Source organism: Tachyglossus aculeatus, chromosome 2 (genome assembly GCF_015852505.1).
Source record: "Tachyglossus aculeatus isolate mTacAcu1 chromosome 2, mTacAcu1.pri, whole genome shotgun sequence".
NCBI lineage: Eukaryota > Metazoa > Chordata > Mammalia > Monotremata > Tachyglossidae > Tachyglossus > Tachyglossus aculeatus.
Genome location: NC_052067.1, coordinates 21,453,458 through 21,481,109, shown reverse-complemented (window position 1 = coordinate 21,481,109; position 27,652 = coordinate 21,453,458). Strand labels below are relative to the sequence as shown.

General features: G+C 41.0%; 1 protein-coding gene across 3 annotated transcripts in view; it reads left to right on the top strand.

Annotated features, from left to right (window-relative positions):
* ANO10 (anoctamin 10) overlaps positions 1 to 27,652 on the top strand; it is a 255,780-nt gene that overhangs the window by 32,267 nt on the left and 195,861 nt on the right. For all 3 annotated transcript variants that reach the window (XM_038772331.1, XM_038772321.1, XM_038772311.1), the window contains exons 6-9: positions 5,596 to 6,165; positions 8,656 to 8,711; positions 16,043 to 16,117; positions 18,492 to 18,674. In XM_038772331.1, the coding sequence (XP_038628259.1) occupies positions 5,596 to 6,165; positions 8,656 to 8,711; positions 16,043 to 16,117; positions 18,492 to 18,674 (884 nt within the window). The remainder of the gene's footprint in view (positions 1 to 5,595; positions 6,166 to 8,655; positions 8,712 to 16,042; positions 16,118 to 18,491; positions 18,675 to 27,652) is intronic.

Here is a 27,652-nt window from a genome sequence, read left to right as displayed (position 1 = left end):
TCTTTGGAAAAAGGAAAAGAACCTGTATATTTCATTTTCAGCAAAAGCTGTAATTGACTCCTAGCAGTGCAGCCTTGTCTGAGGCTGTGTTTTATTGTGTCATTAAATTGTTTCTTGTGGCCTCTTTGTTTTCTGTGGCTCATTTTCAGTTTGCCGAAAAGTAGCTGCCTGGTTATCCTTTTCTGAATTTTTTTCTCCTCGAGTGTCTCACCCAGCACAGTTATGCTGCGGGGCACATAACCTCAGTGACAGGAGACAAATTTTGTTCCAGGATAATGTTGTGTGTAATCTTATCTTACCAAGAGAGATCGAGAATAGCCCTTAAGTGATGCTGGCGGGAACTGCTCAAGGAGTCCGCTGTGACATCTGTGGGGAGTCCTGGGTCTCGCAGCAGTTGGAGATGGTTGGGCAGCTCTCCACCTCTCGTAGACCTTTGATTTCGAACCCGATTCCACGTTCCTGCCCCATTCTCTTGCTCAGTGTGACAGTCTCTGGAGGGATGCGCTCGCCTTCTTGATTAGCCTTTTTTTTTTTACCTCTTTGCCTATTGTTGCACTGTGCTTAAGGTACTGCCTAGGTAACTGGAATTTTGTGGCAGGGTTAAGCTCTGTTTCGTCAGTATAGCGTTTTGGTGTGGGTGTCTGGCTTCCCAGGAGCAGATTGATATATCACCGCAGTTTTCTTTGGGTTTTATTGCTGCTCAGAATGCCAGGCTGATTTGGTGAAATGGTTTACAAATGTGAGTGTGTGCCTTCAGGGCCAAAGCATCTGCCTTGAGTAATTCATGAATGATTCGCTCTAGGCCTTTGGCTAATACTCCAAGTTGGTTGAGTTGGAAGAGTTTCCTCGAGAAGCAAGTTTCTCTTTGTATCTTCCAGCCTGGTTGCAGAGAATAAATAGAACCTGATGGGGTACACGAATGCATTCCTGCCTTTTACCCCATTTGTGACAGGGAATGGATCAGATAGAGCTGACATGGTCAGTCATGCTGACATGAAATAGTTTCAGAAACTTAATGTATTTTTCAGGGGAGGCAAATTTGCTAAAGGATTTCCAGTGCCTGTATCTGTTGATGGTGTCAAGTGTATTTGTACGGTCTGTAAAAACTGTACAGAAGTGTTGGTGATGCTCTCTTGGTAGCAGTGATCATGTCTTCTATGCTGTACTGTCATCTAAAGTCACATTGAGATTCTAGGAGTGTTCAGTCAATGGTATTCCTTAGTATCTATCCCAGGAGTACTCTGGCTAGGATCTCGCTGACCATGGAAAATAATGAGATGCCTTGGCTGGTTTCTTGGCTTTTTTCTTGGAGATGGAAATGGAAGTGTCATTTTTGAGATCCTGTGGCACCCTTTTAGAGTTCTATAGTTTGAAGAGCTTGTATAAACATGTAGACAGACTGTACCCACTATTCTTGTAGATCCCAGGGGCTATGATGATGGTGGAATTTTTTAAGCACTTATGCTGTGCCATGCTCTATGTTGGATACAAGATAATCTAGCATGGACACAATCCCTTCAGCCATATGGGCCTCACCCTCTAAAAGGAGAGAGAACAGTTATTGTATCCCCATTTTATGGATGAGGAAACAGACTCAGAGAAATTAAATGGCTTGCCTTAGCTCAGGTATTTACAATCAGGTGCAGGTGCTTTGTAATTTTTGATGGCTGTAACCTCCATGGTGATTCCTTGTACTTGGGACAAATGCCTGTCTTGACAGGTTGGAAGATTTTCTGTGTTTGGAGACATTGCCTCATCTTCAGTAGTGGAATGCATGTTTAGCAGAATATTGAAATGTTGTTGCCTTCACTTCAGGTTTCTCCTTGTCTTCAGTGATGCTGGAGCCATCTTCACTCTTCAGAAGTGCTGTGATGGCACATACAGGGCTATAGTGAAGACACTCTTGTGGTGAATTCTTTAGCCCTGGATCTCTTCTGTTTTGACTTCTCACAGCCTGTAGTGCATGTTGCAGTGCAGGGTTCTCTAAGCCTCACTCCTGCCTGAGTCCGATATTTCTACTAAATGCTGTTGATGCAGTAGATATCTCCCTGAAAGTAGGCTATTTGTCTCCAAGTCATTTGTGTCAAACCAACCTTGGTGATTTGCCTTGGACATTCCTAATGACTTGACAGCTGCCTAGTATCCATAGTGGATAGAGCACGGGCATGGGAGTCAGAAGGTCATGGTTCTAATCCCGACTCCACCACTTGTCTGCTGTGTGACCTTAGGCAAGTCACTTCACTTCTCTGTGCCTCAGTTATGTCATCTGCAAAATGGGGATTGAGACTTTGAGCCCTTGTGGGACAGGGACTCTGTCCAACCCAATTTGCCTGTGTGCACTCCAGTAATTAGTAGAGTGCCTGACACATAGTAAGCTCTCAACAAACACCATAATATTATTATTATATTATTATTATACTGGCAACTAAGGGGTGAGTTTCCTATTCTACAAGGGCTATTGTGATATTGTTTCAGAGGTAATGCTTGGCACATAGCACTAAAAAAATACTAATACAAAAAAATACTAATACTAATACAAAAAAACAAATAGTCTAATAATTATAATCATCAATAATATTAATATATTGTATACTATATGTATACATATATATATATATATATAATAATTATTATTGCCTTTGTTCTCCAGGTAAAAAACTGGAGACTTGAACTGGCCAAGTAGAGAGTTAATATCCTAGTACTAAATGAGCTTGGACTACCTGATGGAGGACAACTTACAGAAATAAGTGACAGATACCCCTTCTTTTGGAGAGGCCAGCCATCTTCAGAAAGATGACCATCAGGGTTAACATTGGCAGTCAGGCAATCACTACAGTCACTCATGCTATCCCGACTGGATTCCTGCATCAGCCTTCTTTCTGATCTCCCAACCTCCTGTCTCTCCTTTCTTCAATCTATACTTCACTCTGCTGCCTGGATTATCTTTCTTCAGAAATGCTGTGAGCATGTCAACCCCCTCCTCAAAAACCTCCTGTTGTTGTCTATCAACCTTTGCATGAAGCAAAAACTCCTCACTATTGGCTACAAAGCTCTCCATCACCTTGCCCCTTCTTACTTCACCTCCCTTCTCTCCTTTTACATCCCAGCCCACAGACTCCACTCCTCTGCTGCTAACCTTCTCACTGTGACTTGTCCTCGCACGTCCTACCTCTGGCCTGGAATGTCCTCCCTCCTCACATCTGCCAAACTAGCTCACTTCCCCCCTTCAAAGCCCTCCTGAAAGCTCACCTCCTCCAGGAGGCCTTCCCAGACTAAGCCCCCCTTTTTCTCTGCTTCCCCTCCCCACTGCCCCAGCCCACTCCCTTTGCTCTACCCCCCTCCCTGCCCACAGTACTTGTGTGTATATATGTACATATTTATAATTATAATTCTATTTATTTTTATTAATGATGCATATGCATCTATAATTCTATTTATAATAATGCTACTGATGCCTATTTGATGTCTTTCTCCTCACTTCTAGACTGTGAGCCTGTTATGGGCAGGGATTATCTCTTTTTGTTGCTGAATTGTACTTCCCAAGCGCTTAGTACAGTGCTCTGTCCACAGTAAGTGCTCAATAAATATGAGTGAATGAATGAAGGAATGAATACCTAGAGGTTTAAGGAACTGGTGATGCTGTGCCTACCCTGAAACAAAAGCACTCTGCCCCCGTCATAGGTGTGTGTGCTTCCGCAAGGATCAACTGCAATGAAGAAAAAGGGTGTTTCTACAAAGACCTAGACATCTTCATCCCAGAAGTAACAGCACTGAATAAAATATACTGGTCATAATGGGTAATTTTAGTACTAGAGTTGGAAAAAAAACCCCCCACCAACACATGGAAGAAAGCAGAAGCAGTAGGAGAGAAGCAGTGTGGCATAGTGGATAGAGCATGGGCATGGGAATCAGAAGGAACTGGGTTCTAATCCTGACTCCACCACTTCTCTGCTGTGTGACTTTGGGCAAGTAAATTAATTAATTTCTCTGTGTCTCAGTCACCTCATCTGTAAAATGAGGATGAAGACCGAGAGTCCCATGAGCACTAAAGTGTTCTCCGCACACAGTAGGCCTTAAATGCTATTGACTGATTATTGGATTCATTTTATCAATAGAATGAACCACTTTTTCAGCACTTAGTACAGTGCCTGGCACATAGTAGGCACTTAACAAATACTGTAATTATTATTAATATTATTGTTTTATTTTCCATTTCTTGTATGAGGATGATCAAAATCATCTTGAATTCTTTTGGCACACAGATATGTTTGTCTTTTGAGATTACCACTCATTAGATACCACTTGTCCCCCATTCTATTTCACAAGAAATACAGATGGGAGGAAGAATAGTTGCTGGACACAGAATGGAGAATTTAACAAATAAAGGGGTCTGGCACACATTTCAGGGTTAGAATGTTGCATAGATTAAAAAGATGGAGGAATTATATAAAGGAAACATGAAACCAATAGATTCCCCTTACCCTACATTAATAAAACAAACTTGGCAGTGATTTTTGTATGGGATTTGGGTGTGCTGAGGACTATTCAAGGAATACCATTTACAGTGGTTGAAAAGTACTAGATTTCCAGTTCAGGGACTCAATGCAGGCATCTAGGGATGGCCTGTCCAAAGGACTTAAAACCAAGAATGATTTTAACACTCCTGCAAGTGGAGTAATGTTGATTGGCATCCAAGGACACAGCTAGAACCGATATGGTTGGCTCTTGCAGGTCAGGCCAAACTTGATTATATGGCATCATGCCTTAAGAAAAATAAGAATTTTTTTTTCATTTTTTGAAGGGCCTACCTTTTGACTGCAAGGATCATCATTTCTGTGTGCTATGCATTACCTGCCAGTCATTTGGTGTGATGGCAGTTCCAATGAGTGAATGCTGCTACTGTTATTATATTTCAATCCCAGCATTATAAATGATGGGGCTGCAAAATGGCAACATCGAAGTAATTTTGAGAGCCGGCTTTGGTTCATTCATGTTAATCAGTCATCAGAAAAGGGCAATTGTCAGTGCATTCTGTAACATACATGACTACCAATATTTTCTTAAATTATATGTTGGCAAATCTTATTTTGAAAAATTCATCCTGTGGGTGGGTTCATATCAGTGAAGAAGGGCTGCACTTAAGCTCTGTGTCCACTTTCAGTACCCCCTAATGTCACTTAAACAATGTTTTTAAGGTCAATGTCATGAAGGAAGAAGCCAACTGAGATTTTGCTGATACTCCTGGAGGAGAAAGTCTTGTCTTTAGGACATCTCTCAAATATCACAACTCAATGTGCAGTTTATTTTCTTTTTCAGTAGTGTATTTTAGAAGTCCTTGAGGACTTTATCCTGTAGCATATTGTGTGAGGTTCCAGGAAACACATGAATACCCGAACATTCTATTAATTATCCAGTCTCCCATAAGCCTAAATGAAGGGATGCATCAGGGGCCTGAAATTGGGAATGAGTCATGTGTGGCCAAAGTGCAACCGAGAGTTATTAAGTCAATTGAGAATCTGACTTCTTATTTTACATTTGAAATGTTCTGTGGAATTCTTATGCTTAAGGTTATTTTTGCTCTTCTTTCTTCCCCAGATGGAATCCGGAACTACTTTGGGGAGACGATTGCCCTTTACTTTGGCTTCTTGGAGTACTTCACTTTTGCCTTGGTCCCTATGGCTGTCATTGGGATACCGTACTATGTGTTTGCTTGGGAGGACTATGACAAATATGTGATATTTGCCTCCTTCAACCTGATCTGGTCCACAGTTATCTTGGAGGTTTGGAAGCGTAGTTGCGCCCTCATGACTTACCGGTGGGGTACACTGCTAATGAAACGGCAGTTCGAAGAACCCAGGCCAGGGTTTCATGGGGCTTTAGGTGTCAATCCTATCACCGGCCGGGAAGAGCCACTGTACTCCAGCTTCAAAAGACAGTTACGAATTTACTTGGTCTCCTTGCCATTTGTGTGTCTCTGCCTCTACTTCTCACTTTATGTCATGATGATCTACTTCGATTTGGAGAACTGGGCTCTGGAGCTCCATGAAACGCACCAGTCAGAACTCACCAACCTCTTGCTGTTTGTGCCCAGCGTCATCTATGCCATTGTGATAGAGGTCATGAACCGCCTCTATCGATACGCTGCCGAGTTTTTAACCTCGTGGGGTAAGGTTTGGGTTTTGTATTGCTTCAACCCTCATTTTCCCGCTTTGCTCAGTGAAGGAGACGTGCTTATTCCTTGGGCTAGCCATAGCAAAACGTGAACAGACAGAGAATGCAGTGCCCATTAGGGTGAGAGACTGAACTCTAACTCCTCCTCTCACTGGCTTAGCTCTGGTCCACCTTTACATCATTCAGTTCAACGGGCCTCTGGCTCAGGGCTTGAATTAACACCATGATATGATGGCCTGGCGAAGGTAATGGAACCCCCACATTGTGCCCAGCTCTTAGGATATGCAAGCCGTAACCAGAGAACTCAAAGAGAAAGGTCAAAAGTCTATAACCCAGAGACTGTAGCACTCCAATGCGAAAGAGAGTGATGTAATGTTGAAGATGTTGAGGTGGGTGTACTTCAGATATGGACTTGAATGTAGCTGTTCAGTCATGCTGAGGTATTGCAACCCCCAGTTCTCTGACCATGCTGAATCGAGTGGAAAGGTTATGAAAGTCGAGGTCCCTTTCACTACATCTAAACAAGCCTTAAAATGCAAGAAGCAGGGACAAAAAAGAGACAAGAAAAATGAAAACAGTTTGTACTTTGATTATTAAATATATACTTTGGTATGAACTCATATCACATACCCCTCTGAATTTCTAGTGAGCCATTCCCCAGATTACTGTTGAATGACCAGAAAGATTTTGAGAGTTGAGGTGCTGAAGTCATACTGGAAGAAAACTTAAGAGGCCTTGAAAAGGCATTCTGTTTCAAACACTCTTTCAGGCAACATTTTTCTTTTAGTGTGATCTGTAGGACAGTTCTAGGGGTTTTTCTTTTATAGGCACTGTGGAAACTGAGAACTCAATTATCTGGATGGTGATAAAATAGACTTGCTAAACACGATTTTAACCCCTCCACCTTCACTGGCCTCTGATTTTCTGCATGTCAGAAAAATGAATAATGCTTAAGATCATGTGAAGGTACCTACAGTAATATCTGGAGAACTAGTGAAAAAGTGTTGACTTTAAGGGCTACCGGGTAGTGAGATTAGCGAAAGCAAATGCAGGACTATTAACGTTTTCTGGAAATTATGCAGGGATTAGACTATAATAGAGGGTATTCAATTCTTTATGTTGATCAGTAGTTGTAAATATTTCTAAGTTTGTCTCCTGTTAGAGAGTAGCCTCCTTGCAGTCAGGGGAAGTGTCACTTTTTTATGTGCTTACCAAATGCGTAGTATAATGCTCTGCAACAGGTGGCTGCTCACTAAATACTATTACTACTACTACTACTACTACTACTACTACTACTACTACTACTACTATAAAGCTGCTTGAGAGGCATTTCTTGAGGCAATAAAGGATTTGAGGTTGTGGGAGATTGTGTCCTCCTGCTGTGGTTCCTGAATGGCCTTGGAGGTTGCCAGATTGACATAACTGTGAGGGAGGATAGAAAAGAAAAGATTTGGACCTAAACATTCTTGAGGTGATCTTTTTTGAGAGAGACTAATGTACTAATTATAACTTATTTCCTGGGAAGAACCAGGAGAGAAGCTTTTAATTTCTTTCCCTGGTCGGCCATACAGTCCCCCCTCCCTCATGCAATTTTAGTAAACACCTCCCTCCCACTGTTTTAATAAGTAGGCAACACACACTGTGATGAGAATAATAAAGTTGTAAACAAATAGCTTTTCTTGAAATCCTGCCTGGTAACATTAACTTGACAGGGCCATTTTCTTCTCAGAGCTTCCCTGAAAGGGAAGGGGGTCGAATAGGATGCTGGTCCTTCTTGATTTTAGGATTCCTAGGGCAGCCCCTGAAGTGGAATAAGTGGAACAAGGACTCAAATACATTAAACTAGCCATCCAACTGTTATCTTTGCTCTCATGTAGAGGCTTAGCTTCTACATTCTGGTTAGAAACATTTTTTTTCCCCACCCTAGAAAGATAAAAAAAAATACCTTTGCCCTAGGCAGGCATCCCCCAAGATGAGGATAAATAATTGTTGCCTGAATAATTTACTGTGAGAGGATTGGCTTAAATTTGTCAGCGAAACAGGTTTTAAAAGTTACAGATATTTGTGTTTTAGTTGAAATAGCTTCAGCAGTTGTTCAACAGAGCGATGAAGGTGGGGTAACAAATTCCAGCTGACTGAATGTCAGAGTACTGGACAGAAAAATTGATCAGTTCATTTTGACTTGATTTTAAATGGAAAAAATTCCAATGATAATGTCATCAAATTGCAAAACCATTTTTTTTAAGTGAGAAGTAGAGCCAGTGTTAAGCCAATGAAGATATTTAAAAAATAAATGACAGTGCTTTCCTTGCTTGGATTCTTAAAAAAAATTAAAAACCAAAGTCTCGGTGGCATTTTCTTTAGGCTATTGGTTTTCTGTTTTCTTGCCAGAAGGAAACAAACCATATCTGCATGTATTTTTCATACCATGTCTATTTTTCATGTCAATATATTTATGCAGTATTACTATTTTCATAATTTTAGAGAATCACAGACTGGAGTCTTCTCATCAGAATCATCTGATTTTGAAGGTTTTGGTGGTAAGTATAGCTTGTGTGTGTGCTGTTTTTCTTGTATTAAAGGAAGGAACTCATAATATATAGGAATGTGAGCCTGTAGTCAGTATTTGTGTTGTATTCGTTAAAGAAACAAAGGTCAAATAAAAGAATTCAGATGATATTATTTAGTATTATACAGCAGTGAAAAACAAGGGACATAGCGAAACAGATTGAATGTGGGCCTTGCCCTATTGCTAATTTCCTCCCTGTTCTCCATCAGACCCCCCTCCTGATGAAGCAGGAAGCAGCATGGCCCAGTGAAAGCATGGGCCTGGGAATTAGAAGGAACTGGGTTCTAATCCCAGCTCTGTCACTTACCTGCTGTGTGACCTTAGACAAGTCACTCAACTTCTCTGTGCCTCAATTCCCTCATCTGTGAAATGGGGATTCAATACCCGTTCTCTCTCCTACTTAAACTGTGAGCCCCTGTGGGACCTGATGATCCTGCGTCCACTCCAGTGCTTACATCCAATGGTTTGGATGTAGAGTAATAATAATAGTAATAATGGCATTTATTAAGTGCTTACTATGGGCAAAGCACTGTTCTAAGCACTGGGGAGGTTACAAGGTGATGAGGTTGTCCCACGGGGGGCTCACTGTCTTAATCCCCATTTTACAGATGAGGTAACAGACTCAGAGAAGTTAAGTGACTTGCCCAAAGTCACACAGCTGACAATTGGCAGAGCTGGGATTTGAACTCGTGACCTCTGACTCCAAATCCCCTGCTCTTTCCACTGAGCCATGCTGCTTCTCCAGAGTAAGGAGTGAGCCCTGGATATGGTTTGGGGGAAAAGCCAACAGTATTTGGCAACTGACTGCATAGAGGAGTTGGAAGAAAAGGAGATAAGGGTACAGCCCTGAAGCAGTTTGGTGGTGGAATTATCTGTGAAGGGAAATTTTGGTGGAGGAAGGGATTTAGGATGAAAGATGAGTTCAGTTTTTGAGATGCTGAGCTTGAGGTTGCAGTGGCGACGGCTTAGAAGCAGAAGGAAATGCAAGACTGCAAAGGAGGAGGTGATGGTGGGGCTCTCTAGGCTTATTTGGCAGTCATCTGAGTAAAGGTGGTAGTTGAGGCCGGGGGAGTGGATGAACTCCACAAAGAAGTGAGTGTAAATTAAGAAGAGAAAACAGTCTTGAGGGCACAGTTAGAGGGTAGGAGGCAGATGGAGAGCCTGCGATGGAAGCTGAGAAAGATTGTCTAGACAGATGAAGAGCACTAGATTTTATTTCCCTTGTTCTCTCCAGGGTTAGCTAGGAAAAATAGTGCTCCACAATCTCAAGGGCAGGTGAAGGGTAGAGTCTTAGATTTAGCAAGTAGGAAGACATAGTAGCCTTAGGGAGTGGTTTCAGTGTGGTGAAGAGGGCAAAACCCAGATTGTAGGTCAAAAATAATGTTGAAGAGAGGAAATGGAAGCAGAGGGCTTTGGGGGGATTTGGCCAGGAATAGAAAGAGGGAGTTGGGGCAGTAGCTGGAATGAATGAGACGACTTACTGACCCTTTCAGTAAACAAGTGAACTTCAGGGGCTAATCCTGGACTAGAAACTTGGTATTTTGGGTTTGGGCCAACCCTGTCCTATTGATTCATGGGAGGAGTGATTCCAGTAGGGAAGATCCTTTGTTTGGAGGCCAAGCCTCTGTCTCAGGACTAGATATGGGAGAGATTTGCCTTGTTAGTCTCCCTCCTTTTACCAACCCTGTTCACCTAGCCTATGTAATAACTAATAAAAAACATGTTTTGACCAGTGTCAGTGCAGTAACTGCCAACCCTGAAAATGTAACCAATACAGACCAAGTAAGTCATCGACCAGTGACTGTGTATACAGCTGGGAGGATTCTTTAGCCTTGTCTTGCTGAGTTCCACTGTAAAACCTTTGCTTAAATTGGAATACTTTCATTATTTTTATGTCATTTAAATGACTCCTCTTGTGGGGGGAAAAAAATTAGGCACGGTATTTTAGATTTTTTTATTTTGCTCATTCATTAATATCAAGCCAAGATAATTTGCCTCCAGTGAATCAAAAATCTGCCAGTTCTACTTATTGACACCTCTGCTAAATGTTTTGGTGGAGGAGAGTGAAATTATTTTCCAAAGGATTTGGGGATCTGTGAATTTAACTTATCCTATGCTTGCATTTCCTCCTGCTGTTAGGACATCTTTACTTGGCTGTCCAGCCAACACCTCAAACTTAACTTATCGAAAATAGGCCTCCTCATCTTCCCACAAAAAACTTGTTTTCCTCGTGTCTTTCCCCTCACTGTAGATTTCCCTACTCAAAAGCCTGTAACCTTGGCACTACCCTCAACTCGTCTCTCTCATTCAACCCACATATTAAATGTCTCCAAATTCTGTCAGTTCTACCTTGACAACACCACTAAAATCTGCCTTTCCACTCCATCCAAACTGCTACTATGCTGATATAAGCACTTATCATATTCCACTTTGACTACTGCATCAGCCTCCTGCCAGTCCTCTTGTCTCTCTGCTCTCCGGCTCATACTACTCCTTACTGCCCAGATTAATTTATTCATTCAATCATATTTATTGAGTGCTTACTGTGTGCAGAGCAATGTACTAAGCACTTGGAGAGTACAAGTTGGCAACGTATAGTGACGGTCCCTACCCAACAACGGGCTCATTTTCCTAAAAAAAGTTCAGTTCACATCTCCCTACTCCACTCCTCAAAAACCTCTAGTGGTTGCCCATTTCCCTTCACATGAAGCATAAGGTCCTGAGCATCAGACTTAAGGTACCCCACTGATTTAATAATGATCGTATTTGTTAAGCGCTTACTATGTGCCAAGCACTGTTCTGAGTGCTGGGGTAGATACAGATAATCAGGTTGTCCCACATGGGGCTCACAAACTTCAACTCCATTTTCCAGATGAGGTAACTGAGACACAGAGAAGTAAAGTGGCTTCCCCAAGGTCACACAGTAGACAAGTGGCGGAGACGGAATTAGAACTCATGTCCTCTGACTCCCAAGCCCGTGCTTTTGCCACTAAGCTACGCTGCTTCTCTCATTTGCTACTACAACCCAGCCTACAATGTAGGGTCTCACTTCTAGGCTTCTTCCTGAGGGAATGGGATTTACAGAGTGGAACAGCTTGTCAGCAAAGTAGTTCGACTCCTTATCCTCCCCTGCTGCTTCCTCCCTGCGCCCCTAAACCGTAGCAATGATAATAATAATAATAATCATAATAATAAAGCCCAGAAACCATTGCTTTTAGGAAGCCAGTTTTCTTTCAACACTGAGTGGTTATGTCATTTCTGCTGGGAGAAATGGAGTCCTCTAAAGCATGAGGCCAGTTGTCTGACTGCACTTCTATGCTGGCTTGACTACTCCATCAGCCTCCACACTGGCCTCCCTCCCTCCAGTCTCTCTCCTCTCCAGTCCATATTTCACTTTACTACCTGGATTATTTTTCTGAAATGTCATTTAACATGCATCTCCCCACTCCTTAGAAACTTTCAGTGGCTACTCATTCCTCTCTGTATATATGTATATGTATACACACACATGTATACAGATGTATACAAATATATGTGTGTATACATATACAGATGTATATATGAATATATGTACACACACATATATTCATATATACATCTGTATATACATGTGTTTCTGTAGCCCAGAGGATTTTGGGGTGAAAGTAGCATTCACCCCTGCATCCTCAATCCAGCTGAGAGCCACCAGAACATTAAAATCAATCCACTGTGGTCAGTGTCAGGACAACAGTGAATTATACTAACTTTATTTTAAAAATGATTATTAACAAAGTCTGACTGGCAGGAATACAAGAGTGAATATGTAAATATATATTAATGATACTTGTTAATCATAATGTAGAATTCCTTTCCTTACCCCAGGCCTGGAAGCTCCCTTCCTCATCAAATCTGACAGACTACAGCTCTCCCCATTTTTCAAGCCCTTCTGAAACGGAATCTCTTCCAGGGGGCCTTCCCTGATGAATTTTTAATTCTCCTCTGCTTATGTTCCCCCCTGTCAGCAAGTCTGCGCCACCTAAGCACTTCTGTATTCACAACCTCCTGAAGGATTTATAGACATATCTGATGTACTCTATTATTTCAGCAATAACTCATACGCCCTTTTCCTTCTTCCTTTTGCTTGTCTTCCCCTTGGAAGCAAGGATCTTGTCTACTAAGTTTTTTGTAGTAATAATCATCATCACCATTGTGGTATTTGTTAGTGCTTACCTTATGTCAAGCACTGTACAAAGCACTGAGGTAGATACAAGATCATCCATTATTATTTTAAGCGCTTAGTACAGTGCTTTGCACACAATAAGCGCTTAATAAGTACGATTGACTGAATGAATCCTCAGGTCCCACGTGGTGCTCACAGTAGGAGAGAGAACAGGTTAAAAAAGATCAATAAATAAATGATGGTATTTTTTAAGTGCTTACTATGTGCCAAGCACTTAAGTGCTGGGGTAGATACAAGGTAATCAGGTTGTCATTCATTTTGTTCATTCAGTCATATTTAATGAGTGCTTACTGTGTGCAGAGCACTGTACTAACCGCTTGGGAAGTACAAATCGGCAACATTTAGAGACGGTCCGTACCCAACAATGGGCTCACAGTCTAGAAGGGAGAGATAGACAACAAAACAAAACAATTAAACAGGTGTCAATACCATCAGAATAAATAGAATTATAGCTATATACACATCATTAATAAAATAAATAGAGTGATAAATATGTTTAAATATACACAAGTGCTGTGGGGAAGGGAAAGGGGTAGGGCGGAGGGAGCAATAGGGAGGGGAGGAGGAGAGGAAAAGGGGGACTCAGTCTGGGAAGGCTTCTTGGAGGAAGTGAACTCTCAGTAGGGCTTTGAAGGGAGGGAGAGAGCTAGTTTGGCAGATGTGTGGAGAGAGGGCTTTCCAGGCCAGAGTTAGGACATGGGCCAGGGGTCAACGGTGGGACAGACAAGAACGAGGCACAGTGAGGAGGTTAGCATCAGGGGAGCAGAGTGTGCGGGCTGAGTTGTAGAAGGAGAGAAGGAAGTTGAGGTAGGAGGGGGCGAGGTGATGGAGGGCTTTGAAGCTGATAGGAGTTTTTGCTTCATGCGAAGGTCATATAGGCAACCACTGGAGATTTTTAAGCGGGGGAGTGACATGCCCAGAGCATTTCTGTACAAAGATGATTCAGGCAGCAGAGTGAAGAATAGACTGAAGCCAGGAGAGACAGGAGGCTGGGAGATCAAAAGGAGACCAATGCAGTAATCCTGTCGGGATATGATGAGAGATTGAACCAACAAAGTAGTGGTTTGGATGTTGAGGAAAGGGCAGATCTTGGCTATATTGTGAAGTTGTGACCGGCAGGTTTCAATAACAGATTGGATGTGTGGGGTGAATGAGAGAGCGGAGTCACGGTTGTCCCACATGGGGCTCACAGTCTTAATCCCCATTTTACAGATGAGGGTACTGAGGCACAGAGTGGTTAAATGACTTGCCCAAGGTCACACAGCAGATAAGTGGTGGAGCTGGGATTAGAACCCATATCCTCTAACTCCCAAGCCTGGGCTTTTTCCACTAAACCACATTGCTGGGAACTGTGGCTTAGAGAAGTTGTGACTTGCTCAAGTCACACAGCAAGGCAAATGGTGGAGCGGGGATTAAAACGTAGGTTCTCCAACTCCCAGGCCCATGCTCTTTCCATCAGGCCACGCTGCTACTCTCCCAAACTCTCAGTACAGGGCTCTGCACACAGTAAGTAGGCTCACGATAAAGTCTATTAATCAACTGATTAGTTCACTGTGTCCTAGGCACTGCCCCAGGTGGATCCCCTTTTGATCCTTGATGGTCCCATTTTCTGGTTTTTCTAAAGAAAATTCTGTTCCCTTAAAATAAATGTATCTGAAATCCCACCTAGGTTAATATATTTCATCAGGAATTCATTCATTATATGTCATCTGATTGTGTATGTTTATCAAAAGAAATAGATGAACACATATTTAGAATTTTATAATGTAAGCCTTTCAGTAAAAATCTTCAGAGCAAGGTTTATTTCAAGCATGTGGTCATTGCTCGGTGGTGCCCTTTGTACTGCTCTGAAAAATCAGTGTAGGAAGACCAAAAGTTAAGTAAAGTAATTCAATTGAGTCTCCCCTGGTAGAGGTTGGGCACTTATATGATTTTACTTGTGTTTTAAAAATGAACTTCATAATATAATAAAAATTATGACTGTCAACACATGATTAATAATGATCATTAGGTTAAATCTTGTGACTAATCAACTGCCCAGACTGAGAACTTTACTAAAAATGCATATTTTTAGTATTTGGAAACAGTGAGACATGTAAAAGTGAGATATTGAATAACAGTCAGTAGTGTTTATTGAGTGCCTACTGTGTGCAGAGCACTGTACTAAACACTTAGAAAAATATGCTATAAAATAAGTGATTTTTTTCTAGTCATGTTTCATATAGTTTTCTTGATGTGTTACATTTTTAACAGTATTTTATAATTAGCTAAAATTATAGTTTCGACTTTTAGAATGAAAATTTCTCGCTTATGTTTTAAGAATGTGCATTTTACGTAACTAAACATAATTTTCAAGTCTTTGCAAAGGAAATCCTTCTTTTTTGGGGGATAAAGCACTAAAGCAACGATAGCTTTTATATAAAGCTAACTCTGAATTGAATTTATTTGAAAATTCCAGCTTTATTCCAGTTATTTTTAATCTTTGTTTACTTTTTTTAAAATTCCAGCTGCTTATTTTTTTGTGTCAATCCCAGCTGCTTACCGAAAGATGAATGATGGCTTTTTAGCTACTATTTGAAAACAGTATTTTAATTAATGAGGTCTTTTAGAAACAAACTTAGATTGAGTCAGTATGATTTAAATATGAGAACCTAATCATAAGAAATATTTTCATAAATCAAGTATCCCAGTGAATGCTTAAGTTTTGTATTTTTTTCAGCTGAATACTGAATCTTGGCTAGTAATAGAAATAATAGCATTATAGTATTCTGAGTAGGAAAAAAATAGCCAACCTGTAAAACTGGAGTGCATAAAAGCATTGTGGTAGTGGGTGACAGAGCCAATAAAATGGGCAGTAAATTAAACAAGCTGGCAGGAAAATCTCGGTTCAATCTTAAATTTTAGAGAGGATTGGAGAATAAATAAAACTAAAGATAAATAGAAAGAGGGTGGATGGAATGGGAGGGAAGGTAATATTAAGAAAAAGTTTATGTTTTAAAATGTATTTGATTTTAAAGTATGCAGTGTTCTGTCATTTTTCTTCATGTGGTAAAGTTATAGTAAATTTTTCTTTGTTTTGACAGTTCAATTTTCTGAATTGCTTTGCATCACTCTTCTACATTGCATTTGTTCTGATGGATATGAAACTTTTGCGCCAGGTGAGGATGAAGTAAAAGAAGCTGCATTAACAGTACAGCACCAGGAGTTTGCTTTAAATGAATTTTTTTGTATATGCAAATTATACAGTTTTCTGCTTGGTAAAGGATTAAATCATAAAATCATTTTTGCTTCAGCATAGTCTGGAATGCGGTTTAGATTGTGAGCCCTGAATGGGTCAGGGTTTGAATCTGATTTGGTTATCTTTTATTTACCCCAGTTCTTAGCACAGATTAAGCTCTCAATAAATATCGACAATCAGTCAATGGTATTTATTGAGCACTTATTGTGTACTAAGCACTTATTGTGTACTAAGCACAGATTAAGCTCTCAATAAATATCGACAATCAGTCAATGGCATTTATTGAGGACTTATTGTGTACTAAGCACTTGCAACAAAGTTGGTAGACACATTTCCTGCCCACAAGGAGCTCAGACTATCTTCATAATATTCAAATGTAACTGGAAATTAATACTTGCATAAACTTTACCAGTGAGAGAGAAAAGAATTTTAAGTGAATCCAGAGCAACAAATGAACTTAATGGTATTGTTGGTGTAGACTAGTGTCAGAAAGCAATGGCACTTGAGCTGGATATGGCTCTTCTTGGTAGCCAATTTGACTTTTGAGCATTGAAGCCCATTCAAATGGGGCCATTGTCATAAGTCCTCCTTTCCCCATCCCCATGGAGTGTATTCATTCATTCAGTCATATTTTTTGAACACTTGGTGTGTGCAGAGCACTGTACTAAGCACACCATGCTTTTTCAGAAGTCTGTTTAACTAGGTAGCCTGTTTAAATATCTGTTTGCCTTCCCTCTTAGATTGTGATCCCCATGTGGGATAGGGATAATGTCTGTTCTGATTATTTTATATCTACTCTAGTGCTTAGTTCAGTGCTTAGCAACCAGTAAGCCCTTATCAAATATTATTATTATCATTGTTATTATCATTATTATTATTATGCATGGTGCTTTGCACCTTTTCCCCTTTTTCCAATGAAATCAATCTCCCTTTCTCCCTTCCTCCCACTCTTCTCCTCTCTCTCCTCCTCCCTCTTCCATCCCCCCATAACTCCTCGCCCCATATTTCCCCAGTCTCTCCTCCTCTTCCCCCCTCTTTTTCATTATTTATTCAGCTTTTTCTCCATCTCACTTTTCCTTCTTCCTTCTCTATTTCTAGTCCATATCTCCCCATCCCCTTTATTATTACTATTATTATTATGAGTGACACAATGAAGTAATCTACACTTCGTATTTAATTTGTTTGATTGGTTCTTTGCCCATCAGCTGCTCAAAGTTTGCATTTTGTTTGGCACCTCTGCACAGAAAGGTGTAGACAGCTGCTGCAAAATAACATAAAAACAACTTTTTTGTAGGACATGATGAAAGTTTCATTTGTGTAGCTTTTATCGACTATTTGAAGGTTTTCTTTAATTTTAACTTAATAAATGTAATACTTTAGAAGCAACAGGGTACTGCATGTTATCCCCTGTATTCAGGAAAAATAATAACCTTCTTTCAGTAATTCATCATTACCATACATCACATGGCTTTACAGGGGTCACTAATTTAAGGAAAGTTGCTTAGATTCTGTTTATTAGGACTTGATACAGTTACAAAAATAGATTGTTTATCTTGATTTCAAAACTTTTTGCCGACCTTAGGCTTCTTGCTGGAGGAGAAAAATATTTTACCAAAAAGGATAGTAGGGTTGTTGGGTTCTGTTTTTACCGACATTGCTACAGCCCCTTACTGAAGCCTAAAGAGGAGAATGCAATGATTGTCTCCTGAGAGTCAAACTTCTGACATCCCCCACCCTGCCTCCCGAGCTGGAAGTTTTCCTATTCAAACACAATTGTTTGCATAGGAAAAATTGGGGATTTTGTCCTGTTTCTGCTTTGGGCTATCCTTCCCAGGATGGCATCCAGTGGAGTGGATAAATAAGGGACTAAGGCATATCGAATGCTGTTGCTCTAGGTGATGGCTCTGGACATGTTCCAGTGAGACATCCCCCAAAGCTAGGATAGCAGGGACTGGGGTGGGTCTGTAATGGAGAGTGGAAGGGGTGGTTAGTGGGCCAGGAAGTGGTGAACAGAAAGCACCCAAAAAGCCTGTCTTCTTTCGCTTCGCCATCAAATCACCCCAGAGCTCAGAAAGGGCTGAGCTGCTTTGGGATTTGGCAAGGGGGGAAGGGCCACTGTTAGTCCATGGAACTGCAAAGCTTTAATAGCCCTACTCACCACAGTCTAGTTCAGCTAAGGTTTCTTATGTCATGCATTTAGAGAGATCATTTTAAATGTATAATATGCTCCCATGTTTAGGGAAAATTTGCTCTGTGTTAGTCAAGGTTTTTAACTATTCTATGCTTCCCTCTAGAGCCTGGCTACTCTGTTGATAACCTCACAGATTCTTAATCAGATTGTGGAAGCCTTTCTTCCGTATTGGCTCCAAAAGCGCTGTGATAGAAAGGTGAAGAAAAGAGTTCAGTCTTTAAAAGCAAATGTTGACGTCACATTATTTGAACAAGTCATCTCAGAAAAAGAAATGGGGACTTATTTGGTAAGTTGGAATATGCAAATGAGTAAAATTTATCTGTACTGTTTCTGTGCCTGAAGAGTGTTCATGCATGAAGAAGTGTATTGTAGTGATTCCATTAATCTTTCCAAAAGGACTTGGAATCTTTATTATGGGAATATTGATTCCCCTCTCCTTTTTTTCCTCACTCGGGAATACATTTTAAAGGTCAAAGTGATGATACCAAAATTTCGCATGTTGTGAGACACCCATATAGGCTTTTATTACTAAAAAGCAAGTTTTGGTGAAGGCTTGTTAAAGCCCGTTGGAATTGGGTGGAGACCTAGGTGTCCACTCCAAGGGATGATTGTCCCTGCAACTCTCTGAGCCGGTCTCCCAGATTTGCTTATTCCAGACCTGACAAGACCTGAGAATTTCCACTCAGGCCTGTTTTTTTGACCTATTAGCTCTTTGAAGCCTGCCCTCTCCTAATCCTCACCCCTTTAGTCAGTCAAGCACTTTGTGCAGAGCACAAGCACTTGGGAGAGTTCAGTGTAACAGAGTTGATAGACATATTCCCTGCCCACAGTGAGTTTAAGGTTCCTGACCCTTTTGTGCCCCTTCATTCAAATGGAAAAGTTGACACCTCTCTGTAGAGATGGGCTTTGACTAGAGAGGAAGCAGACTAGTGGAGTCTGCTGGCTGAACAGTGAGACAAGAATGATGAAGGTAAGCTTATTGTGGGCAGGGAATGTGTCTGTTTTTTATTATAATGTACTCTTTCAAGCACTTAATACAGTGCTTTCACACAGTAAGCACTCAAAAATCTGATTGACTAATAATAATAATTGTGGTATTTATTAAGCACTTACTTTGTGCCAGGCACCGTACTGAGGGCCGGGGTGGATACAAGCAAATTGGGTTGGACACATTCCCTGTCCCACGTGGGGCTCACCGTCTCATTCCCCATTTTACAGATGAGGTAACTGAGGCTGAGAGAAGTGAAGTGACTTACCCAAGATCACACAGACAAGTGGCAGAGCTGGGATTAGAACCCATGACCTTCTGACTCCCAAGCCCATGCTCTATCCACTACATCGTGCTGCTTCTCAGCATGGTGAATAAGGTGAACTTTAGTGATAATGCATGAGCAGTCTCAAAGTGCTTTTCGAACACCTGTGATCCAAATACTTGAAAACTGTAGGTGAACGGTGAATAATGTTATTAGAGAATTATAAATATAAGTTTATGAATTATAAATATATTTATATTATATAAATATAAATGATAGAGTAAGCAGCGTGGCTCAGTGGAAAAAGCCCAGGCTTTGGAGTCAGAGGTCGAGGCCTTCCCAGACTGAGCCCCTTCTTTCCTCTCCCCCTCGTCCCCCTCTCCATCCCCGTCTTACCTCCTTCCCTTCCCCACAGCACCTGTATATATGTATATATGGTTGTACATATTTATTACTCTGTTTATTTATTTATTTATTTATTTTACTTGTACATTTCTATCCTACTTATTTTATTTTGTTGGTATGTTTGGTTCTGTTCTCTGTCTCCCCCTTTTAGACTGTGAGCCCACTATCGGGTAGGGACTGTCTCTATGTGATGCCAATTTGTACTTCCCAAGCGCTTAGTACAGTGCTCTGCACATAGTAAGCGCTCAATAAATACGATTGATTGATTGATTCAAATCCTAGCTCCGCCAATTGTCAGCTGTGTGACTGTGTGACTTTGGGCAAGTCACTTAACTTCTCTGTGCCTCAGTTACCTCATCTGGAAAATGGGGATGAAGACTGTGAGCCCCCTGTGGGACAACCTGATCACCTTGTATCTTCCCCAGTGCTTAGAACAGTGCTTTGCACATAGTAAGCGCTTAATAAATGCTATTATTATTATTATTAATTAAGCACAGGACAACAACTTGAGGAAAGATCAATTTTCCCCAAGTGTTAAAATTGTTTGTCCTTTTTTCTTTTCTATTTCTTCATAGTTTAGAAGAAAATATGCAAGTGATAATTATAATTTGGGATCTTTTGCTGAGGCCATGTTGAAGTTAGATTATTTACCAAAACGTCAATAAAACCCCATCCAGGTCTTGTTTTCATCATCATTGAAACCTTCTTTTTTATTAAGTGTCTACGTTGTGTAGAAAACTGTATTAGTGCTTATGCACATAAAATAAAAGTGGAAGACATGAACACTGTCCTCTGAGAGCTTATAGTCTAATAAGCAGACAAAGGCGGACAAAGGCAGATGCAAATCAAATACTATACTTAGAATATGAACAATAGTAAAAACAAAAATTTAAATGATAAAAATCTGCTGGAAAATATTTCATTACTTCAAAATCACTTTTTTTAGATCCTTAACTCCAGGAAGATATGGGGATGGGATCTTAAGATTTTGTATTTTTATGTTTGAAAAAAGTATTAAAAATTATTAAAAATATGGTGCTAAAAGGATATGCATAAAGAGAGAGGTTTCAGCAGGGGCTGAATGAGGAGGATTTTCTAAGGGGACTGCTTGCCGTGGCTTCCTGCTTTTTCCCTTGATTGCACACAGTCCAATTTCCTGTTCTGCTTTTACAAGCCTCCCTGCCATCATCAAGCTGGTTAAAACTTCAAGGGGTATGAAAAGAGTGAACCTTGAGGAGGATAGTAATTTGCACTTAAAAATTGGTAAAAATCAAAGGGAAGAATGATTGCTTTTTCCTCATTCAAGTGACCAGATTTGGGGAGTTCAAAGGGGTTGGGATTCAAAGAGAATGAGAGACAGGGAGAGGAAAAAGAAAGAGAGAGCAGGGAGGGTACCAGAGAGGTGGACAGTGAGAGAGGGAGATGGTGACCCAGGTTATGGGCATGTGGCCAAACGTAAATACTGAGCAGAGATACAAAGGCAATATTCACTGCTGCCTGGCCATCATCATCATCATCAATCGTATTTATTGAGCGCTTACTATGTGCAGAGCACTGTACTAAGGGCTTGGGAAGTACAAATTGGCAACATATGGAGACAGTCCCTACCGAACAGTGGGCTCACAGTCTAAAAGGGGGAGACAGAGAACAAAACCAAACATACTAACAAAATAAAATAAATAGAATAGCTATGTACAAGTAAAATAAATAAATAAATAAATAGAGTACTAAATATGTACAAACATATATACAACAACATATCTTCAGCAGGGATATTGCTCTTGCTATGGGGTGTGTGGCCTCAAGGATCCCACAGCTGCCAACCAGACCAGGAGAGCAGTGTGAGATTCCTTCCTCTGTGTCCAGAAGCATATAGCTAGAGGATCTCCTGCTGGTATGGCATGGGAGGTGGTGGCAGTCGAAGGGTGCTCTTCCTCCTTTACAGTGACAGCTGCAAAAGAAGGTTGTTGTCCTCACTGCCACTGAGGAATTCATTCTTCCCTCTCCGCTCTTTCCTCCCCACCCCCAGTCTTCAAGAATCCCTGAAAAGTGTGGCAGAACTGCCTGATGTGGAGTGTTTGATCTCTTTGTTAAGGCTGAAAAGCACTGCTGACAGGAAAGGTTGCTGGTTCTTTCTTTCTGTCTTCTGTACCATTTTCCTAAATCAAGTGCCTATTGAGAATAGTTTAAATTTGGCTTGTGAAATGGCCTCTTAAAAGGGTGAACCACTCTGTGCTTTCTGGGATTGGGTTTTTAGGAAGGGGGTTCTTTGTGAGCCCACTGTTGGGTAGGAACTATCTCTATATGTAGCCAATTGTACTTCCCAAGCGCTTAGTACAGTGCTCTGCACATAGTAAGCGCTCAATAAATACGATTAATTGATTTGAGGTTTGAGGTGTTTGTAGATTATTTTGATAATGATCCAGGGCGTAGGAAGGATTAATGGCATTTCTTGAGCTTCTACTGTATGCAGAGCAATGTTCTAAGCTCTTGGGAGAGTACAACTGAGTTGGTAATAATAATAATAATAATTGGCATTTGTTAAGCGCTTACTATGTGCAAAGCACTGTTCTAAGCGCTGGGGAGGATACAGGGTGATCAGGTTGTCCCACGTGGGGCTCACAGTCTTAATCCCCATTTTACAGATGAGGTAACTGAGGCCCAGAGAAGTGAAGTGACTCGCCCCATGTCACACAGCTGGCAGAGTCAGGATTCGAACCCATGACCTCTGACTCCAAAGCCCGTGCTCTTTCCACTGAGCCAAGCTGCTTCACTGTTCCTTGCCCACAATGAGTTTACAGTCTAGAGGGATGACTAAGAATGTTCTTCTAGTTCACTATATTGCTGTCAGTGGATATTCAATATATTCTATTACTGTTACTATTTCAAGTCATTCATTCAGTCGTATTTATTGAGCGCTTACTGTGTGCAGAGCAATATACCAAGTGCTTGGAAAGTACAATTAGGCAACAAATAGAGGCAATCCCTACCCAACAACAGGTTCACAGTCTAGAAGGGGGGAGACAGATAACAAAATAAAACAAAACGAAACAAGCAGACAGGCATCAATAGCATGTATCAATTGCTATTACTAGTAGGACTTTCCTGGAGTATCTAAAAAAAGCAATTTGCAGGCCTGCCAAAAGACATCTTGGGACCTACCAAAAATTTTGGAAAGCATATTTTAAGCTGTCTTTATTCAAGTTATTGAGACTATTTGGTATGAACTGGTTAGATAATAGTCATCTATTAATGCTTTCTAGCAGATCACCCATGACTAAAAGAATGCAAAATGTTTTTCTCAGTTATAAGTGCCTCGATACAATTCTAAAATGACAGTTTTCTTGATGTATTAACTGAAATGATTGCATATTTTACAAAGGTAACTTTTTTTCAGCTCTTTGGATCATTTTGAAATTGCTACTAATCATACTCATGTATAGAATAGTCCAATTTTTAATGATTGCAATCTGTTACTGTCGAGGCCAATGCCATGTCAATGGAAGTTTGCTCCTTCTAAGGTATGGATGGGGGATATAATAATAATAATAATAATAATAATAATAATTATGGTATTTGTTAAGCACTTACTATGTGCCAAGCACTGTTTTAAGCACTGGGGTAGATACAAGGTAATCAGGTTGTCCCACATGGAACTCACATTTTTAATTCCTATTTTACAGATGAGGTAACTGAGACATAGAGAAGTTATGTGGCTTGCCCAAGGTCACACAGCAGACAGGTGGCAGAGCCAGGATTAGAACCCATGTCTTCTGACTCCCAAGCTCGTGCTCTTGCATGCCTTTTCTCTTTCATGCTCTATCTACCCTGACACATGAACTTTGCATTTGGAGGAAGACCCAGGGAATTGGTACAGATTTATGTATATGGATTTGCCAAGCACTATATTGATGGCAGAAAGCAAAATCCTTGCTTTTTGCAAATCATATTCTAGGTCTTGTTATTCATTAATTCATTAAATCATATTGAGCGCTTACTGTATGGAGAGCACTGTACTGCTTGGGAAGTACAAGTCGGCAACAAATAGAGACAGTCCCTACCTAACAACGGGCTCACAGTCTAGAATAGGGAGACAGACAACAAGACAAAACATGTACACAGGTGTCAAAACCATCAGAATAAATAGAATTATAGCTATATGCACATCATTAATAAAATAGAGTAGTAAATATGTACAAGTAAAATAGAGTAGTAAATATGTACAAATATATACAAGTGCTGTGGGGAGGGGAAGGCGATGGAGAGGAGGAGAGGAAAAAGGGGGCTCAGTCTGGGAAGGCCTTGTGAAGGAAGTGAGCTCTCAGTAGGGCTTTGAAGGGAGGAAGAGGGCTAGTTTGGTGGATGTGTGGAGGGAGGGCATTCCAGGCCAAGGGAAGGACGTGGGCGAGGGGTCGACAGCGGGACAGGCGGGAACGAAACGTGGTTATGAAACGTGGTGCCAGAACTTTTCTGGTTTTTTAAAAAACTTTGCTGGGTTGATTAGGTATGGGGTAAATCTCTTGGGGCCTGAATTTGTTGAAACCTGTTTGAACTGAAGTCAGTGTGATATGGTTTACTCCTCCTTTTGTAGTTCCTGTAATTGCTTGAGTGATTAATTTTTTCTCCACACCCAGATTAACACTCTTAGTGTTGAGACAAGTACCATGACATCTTTGGGAAAAGAACCTTGGGATCCGTAACAAAGAATAATGCTGAAAGCTATGGTTGGGGTTTTCTATTACTAAAACATTTTTGCTGTATAGAATACATAAAATACAACAGTAAAAGGAAGACTATTCAATGTAAGAATAGTTGGTACTATTCTTATATCAGAAAAAGATAAAAAAGAGGTTTATATATATATTTTTTAATTCTAAATGGACAAAATTCTTTCTGCCTGTCCCAGTAAGCAACCAGTCATACAACAGTGTGGTCTAGTGGAAAGAGCACAGATTTGGGAATCAGAAGGTCATGGGTTCTATTATTGGCTCTGCCACATCTACTGTGTGATCTTGGGCGATATGCTTCACTTCTCTGTACCTCAGTTACCTCATCTGTAAAATGGGAGTTAAGACTGTGAGTCCCATGTGGGACAGAGACTGTGTCTAACCTGGTTACCTTGTACCTTCAGTAGCACCTAATAGTAGTAGTGCTTAGTAGTGCTTGGCACATAATAAATGCTTAATAAATACCACTATTATTATTATTATTATTATTATTACTGGTCCAGGCACTTACTATATCCCAATTTGACAGTTGCATCAGCCCTCACCAATCTCATCACCTCTAGTCTCTCCCCACTCCAGTCCATACTTCACTCTGCTGCCCGGGTCACTTTTCATTCATTCAGTCGTATTTATTGAGCACTTACTGTGTGCAGAGCACTGTACTAAGCGCTTGCAAAGTATAATTTGGCAACAGATAGAGACAATCCCTACCCAAAAACGGGTTCACAGGGGGAGACAGACAACAAAACAATTAGAGAGGCATCGATAGCATCAAAATAGATAAATAGAATTATAGATATATGCATGTCATTAATAAAATAGATAGAATAATAAATATGTACATATATATGCAAGTTCTGTGGGGCGGGGAGGCAGGTAGAGCAGAGGGAGGGAGTAGGGGCAATGGGTAGGGGAGGAGGAGCAGAGGAAAAGGGGAGATCAGTCTAGGAAGGCCCCCTGGAGGAGGTGCTCTCCAACTCTTCACAAACTTCCAATGGTTGCCCGTTTCTTGCCTTGTCAAGCAGAAACTCCTGACCAGTGGCTCTCACTCAGTTAACTCTCTCCCTCCTACTTATCCACTCTTCTCACACTACGCCAATTCTCATTCTTCCTTCCTCTCTAACTAACCTACATACCGTTCCTCGTGTTTTTCTTCTCCATCGTCGAATCTCTTGAAATCACATCTCCTCCAGAAGGCCTCCCTCAGTTGATTCTAATCTGTCCATATTATGTCCACCATTTGCCATTTCCTCAATTCTGCACCGCATAAGCACTTTTGTACTGACAACTCTCCTTAGCACTTCTGTACATACCTTTAAGAGTCTAGTACTTCCCCTGTCTGTAATTTATGTAAATGGATGTCCCCTCTTCTAGGTTGTTAACTCCCTGAGGGCAGGGATCATGACTACTAATTCTGTTGTTCTTTCCAAAGCACTTAGTTCAGTGTTCTAAGCACAGATCCATAGCACTGAATGACTGAGTCCTAATGATTGTGGGCCCATTGTGCCTGACTTTTCTGAGCACCCTGGCCTCTCCCTCTCCCTTTCCGCTTGCTCTGGTGGGTCACTCTTACCCCAGCCCTGGGTCTTAATGCCTGTCCTTGCTCATGAGCAGCTCAAAGACAGCGTGAAGTTTTATTCATTCATTCATTCAATCATATTTATTGAGCACTTAGCATGTGCAGGGCACTGTACTGCTTGGAAAGTACAGTTCAGCAATAAAGAGAGACACACCCTGCTCACACCGGGTTTATTGTAAGGGCAGATACGAAGCATATTATATAGATAATTGGACAGTGCCCAAATAGGCCACAAGAACAGCAATTGGCCTCTTGCTGATTTTTTAAAATGAACAGTGTTTTATGCTGATAGAAAGTGGACTGAAAAATTCAGTGTTAACTTTTTTCCTAATTAATGCTTTCTCTAATTGGTGTTTTTCAGAGGTTAAGAAGGTTCTCTAGCATCTAGTCTGCACATTAAATAGCTTAGCAGACATGCTGTGCTCTTTAATAGCTTGAGAGTGTTCCTTTAACAGAGGAATGCAACTAAAGGACTAATTGCAACTATAAATTTCTGCTTGGTGATGAAGGCCCAACTAAACAGCTCAGTTGTGGCAAACAGAGCCAAAATCAATTCACTTTATGTATAACTTGGTAGTGAGATAAATTTTCAAATGTGCCTTCTTCAGGTCCAGTTTTCCTCTGGAAGAGGCACATTTGGTTGCTAATTTACAGAGCAAATCCAGTACCATTCATTCATTTCATTCAATTGTATTTATTGAGCGCTTACTGTGTGCAGAGCACTATACTAAGTCCTTGGGAAGTACAAGTCGGCAACATATAGAGACGGTCCCTACCCAACAACGGGCTCACAGTGTAGAAGGGGGAGACAGACAACAAAACAAAACATGTGGAAAGGTGTCAAAATCGTCAGAGCAAATAGAATTATAGCTGTATGCACATCATTAACAAAATAAATAGAATAGTAAATATGTACAAGTAAAATAGAGTAATAAATCTCTACAAATATATACAAGTGCAGTGGGGAGGGGAAGGAGGTAGGGCGGGGGGGGATGGGGAGGAGGAGAGGAAAAAGGGGGCTCAGTCTGGGAAGGCCTCCTGGAGGAGGTGAGCTCTCAGTAGGGCTTTGAAGGGAGGAAGAGAGCTAGCTTGGCAGATGTGTGGAGGGAGGGCATTCCAGGACAGGGGAAGGATGTAGGCTGTACCAGGCCTGGCTTATCTTGGTCAGGCCATACTGGTGCTCTTTGGGGGTTTAGGTTGGTTGCATTACAGGACAAAAGTCCTTAAAGACAAGTGTATTATGCTGGAGAGTCCTGAGACCCTTACATTCAGTGACATGGAGTTAGGCTCAGAGTCAGTG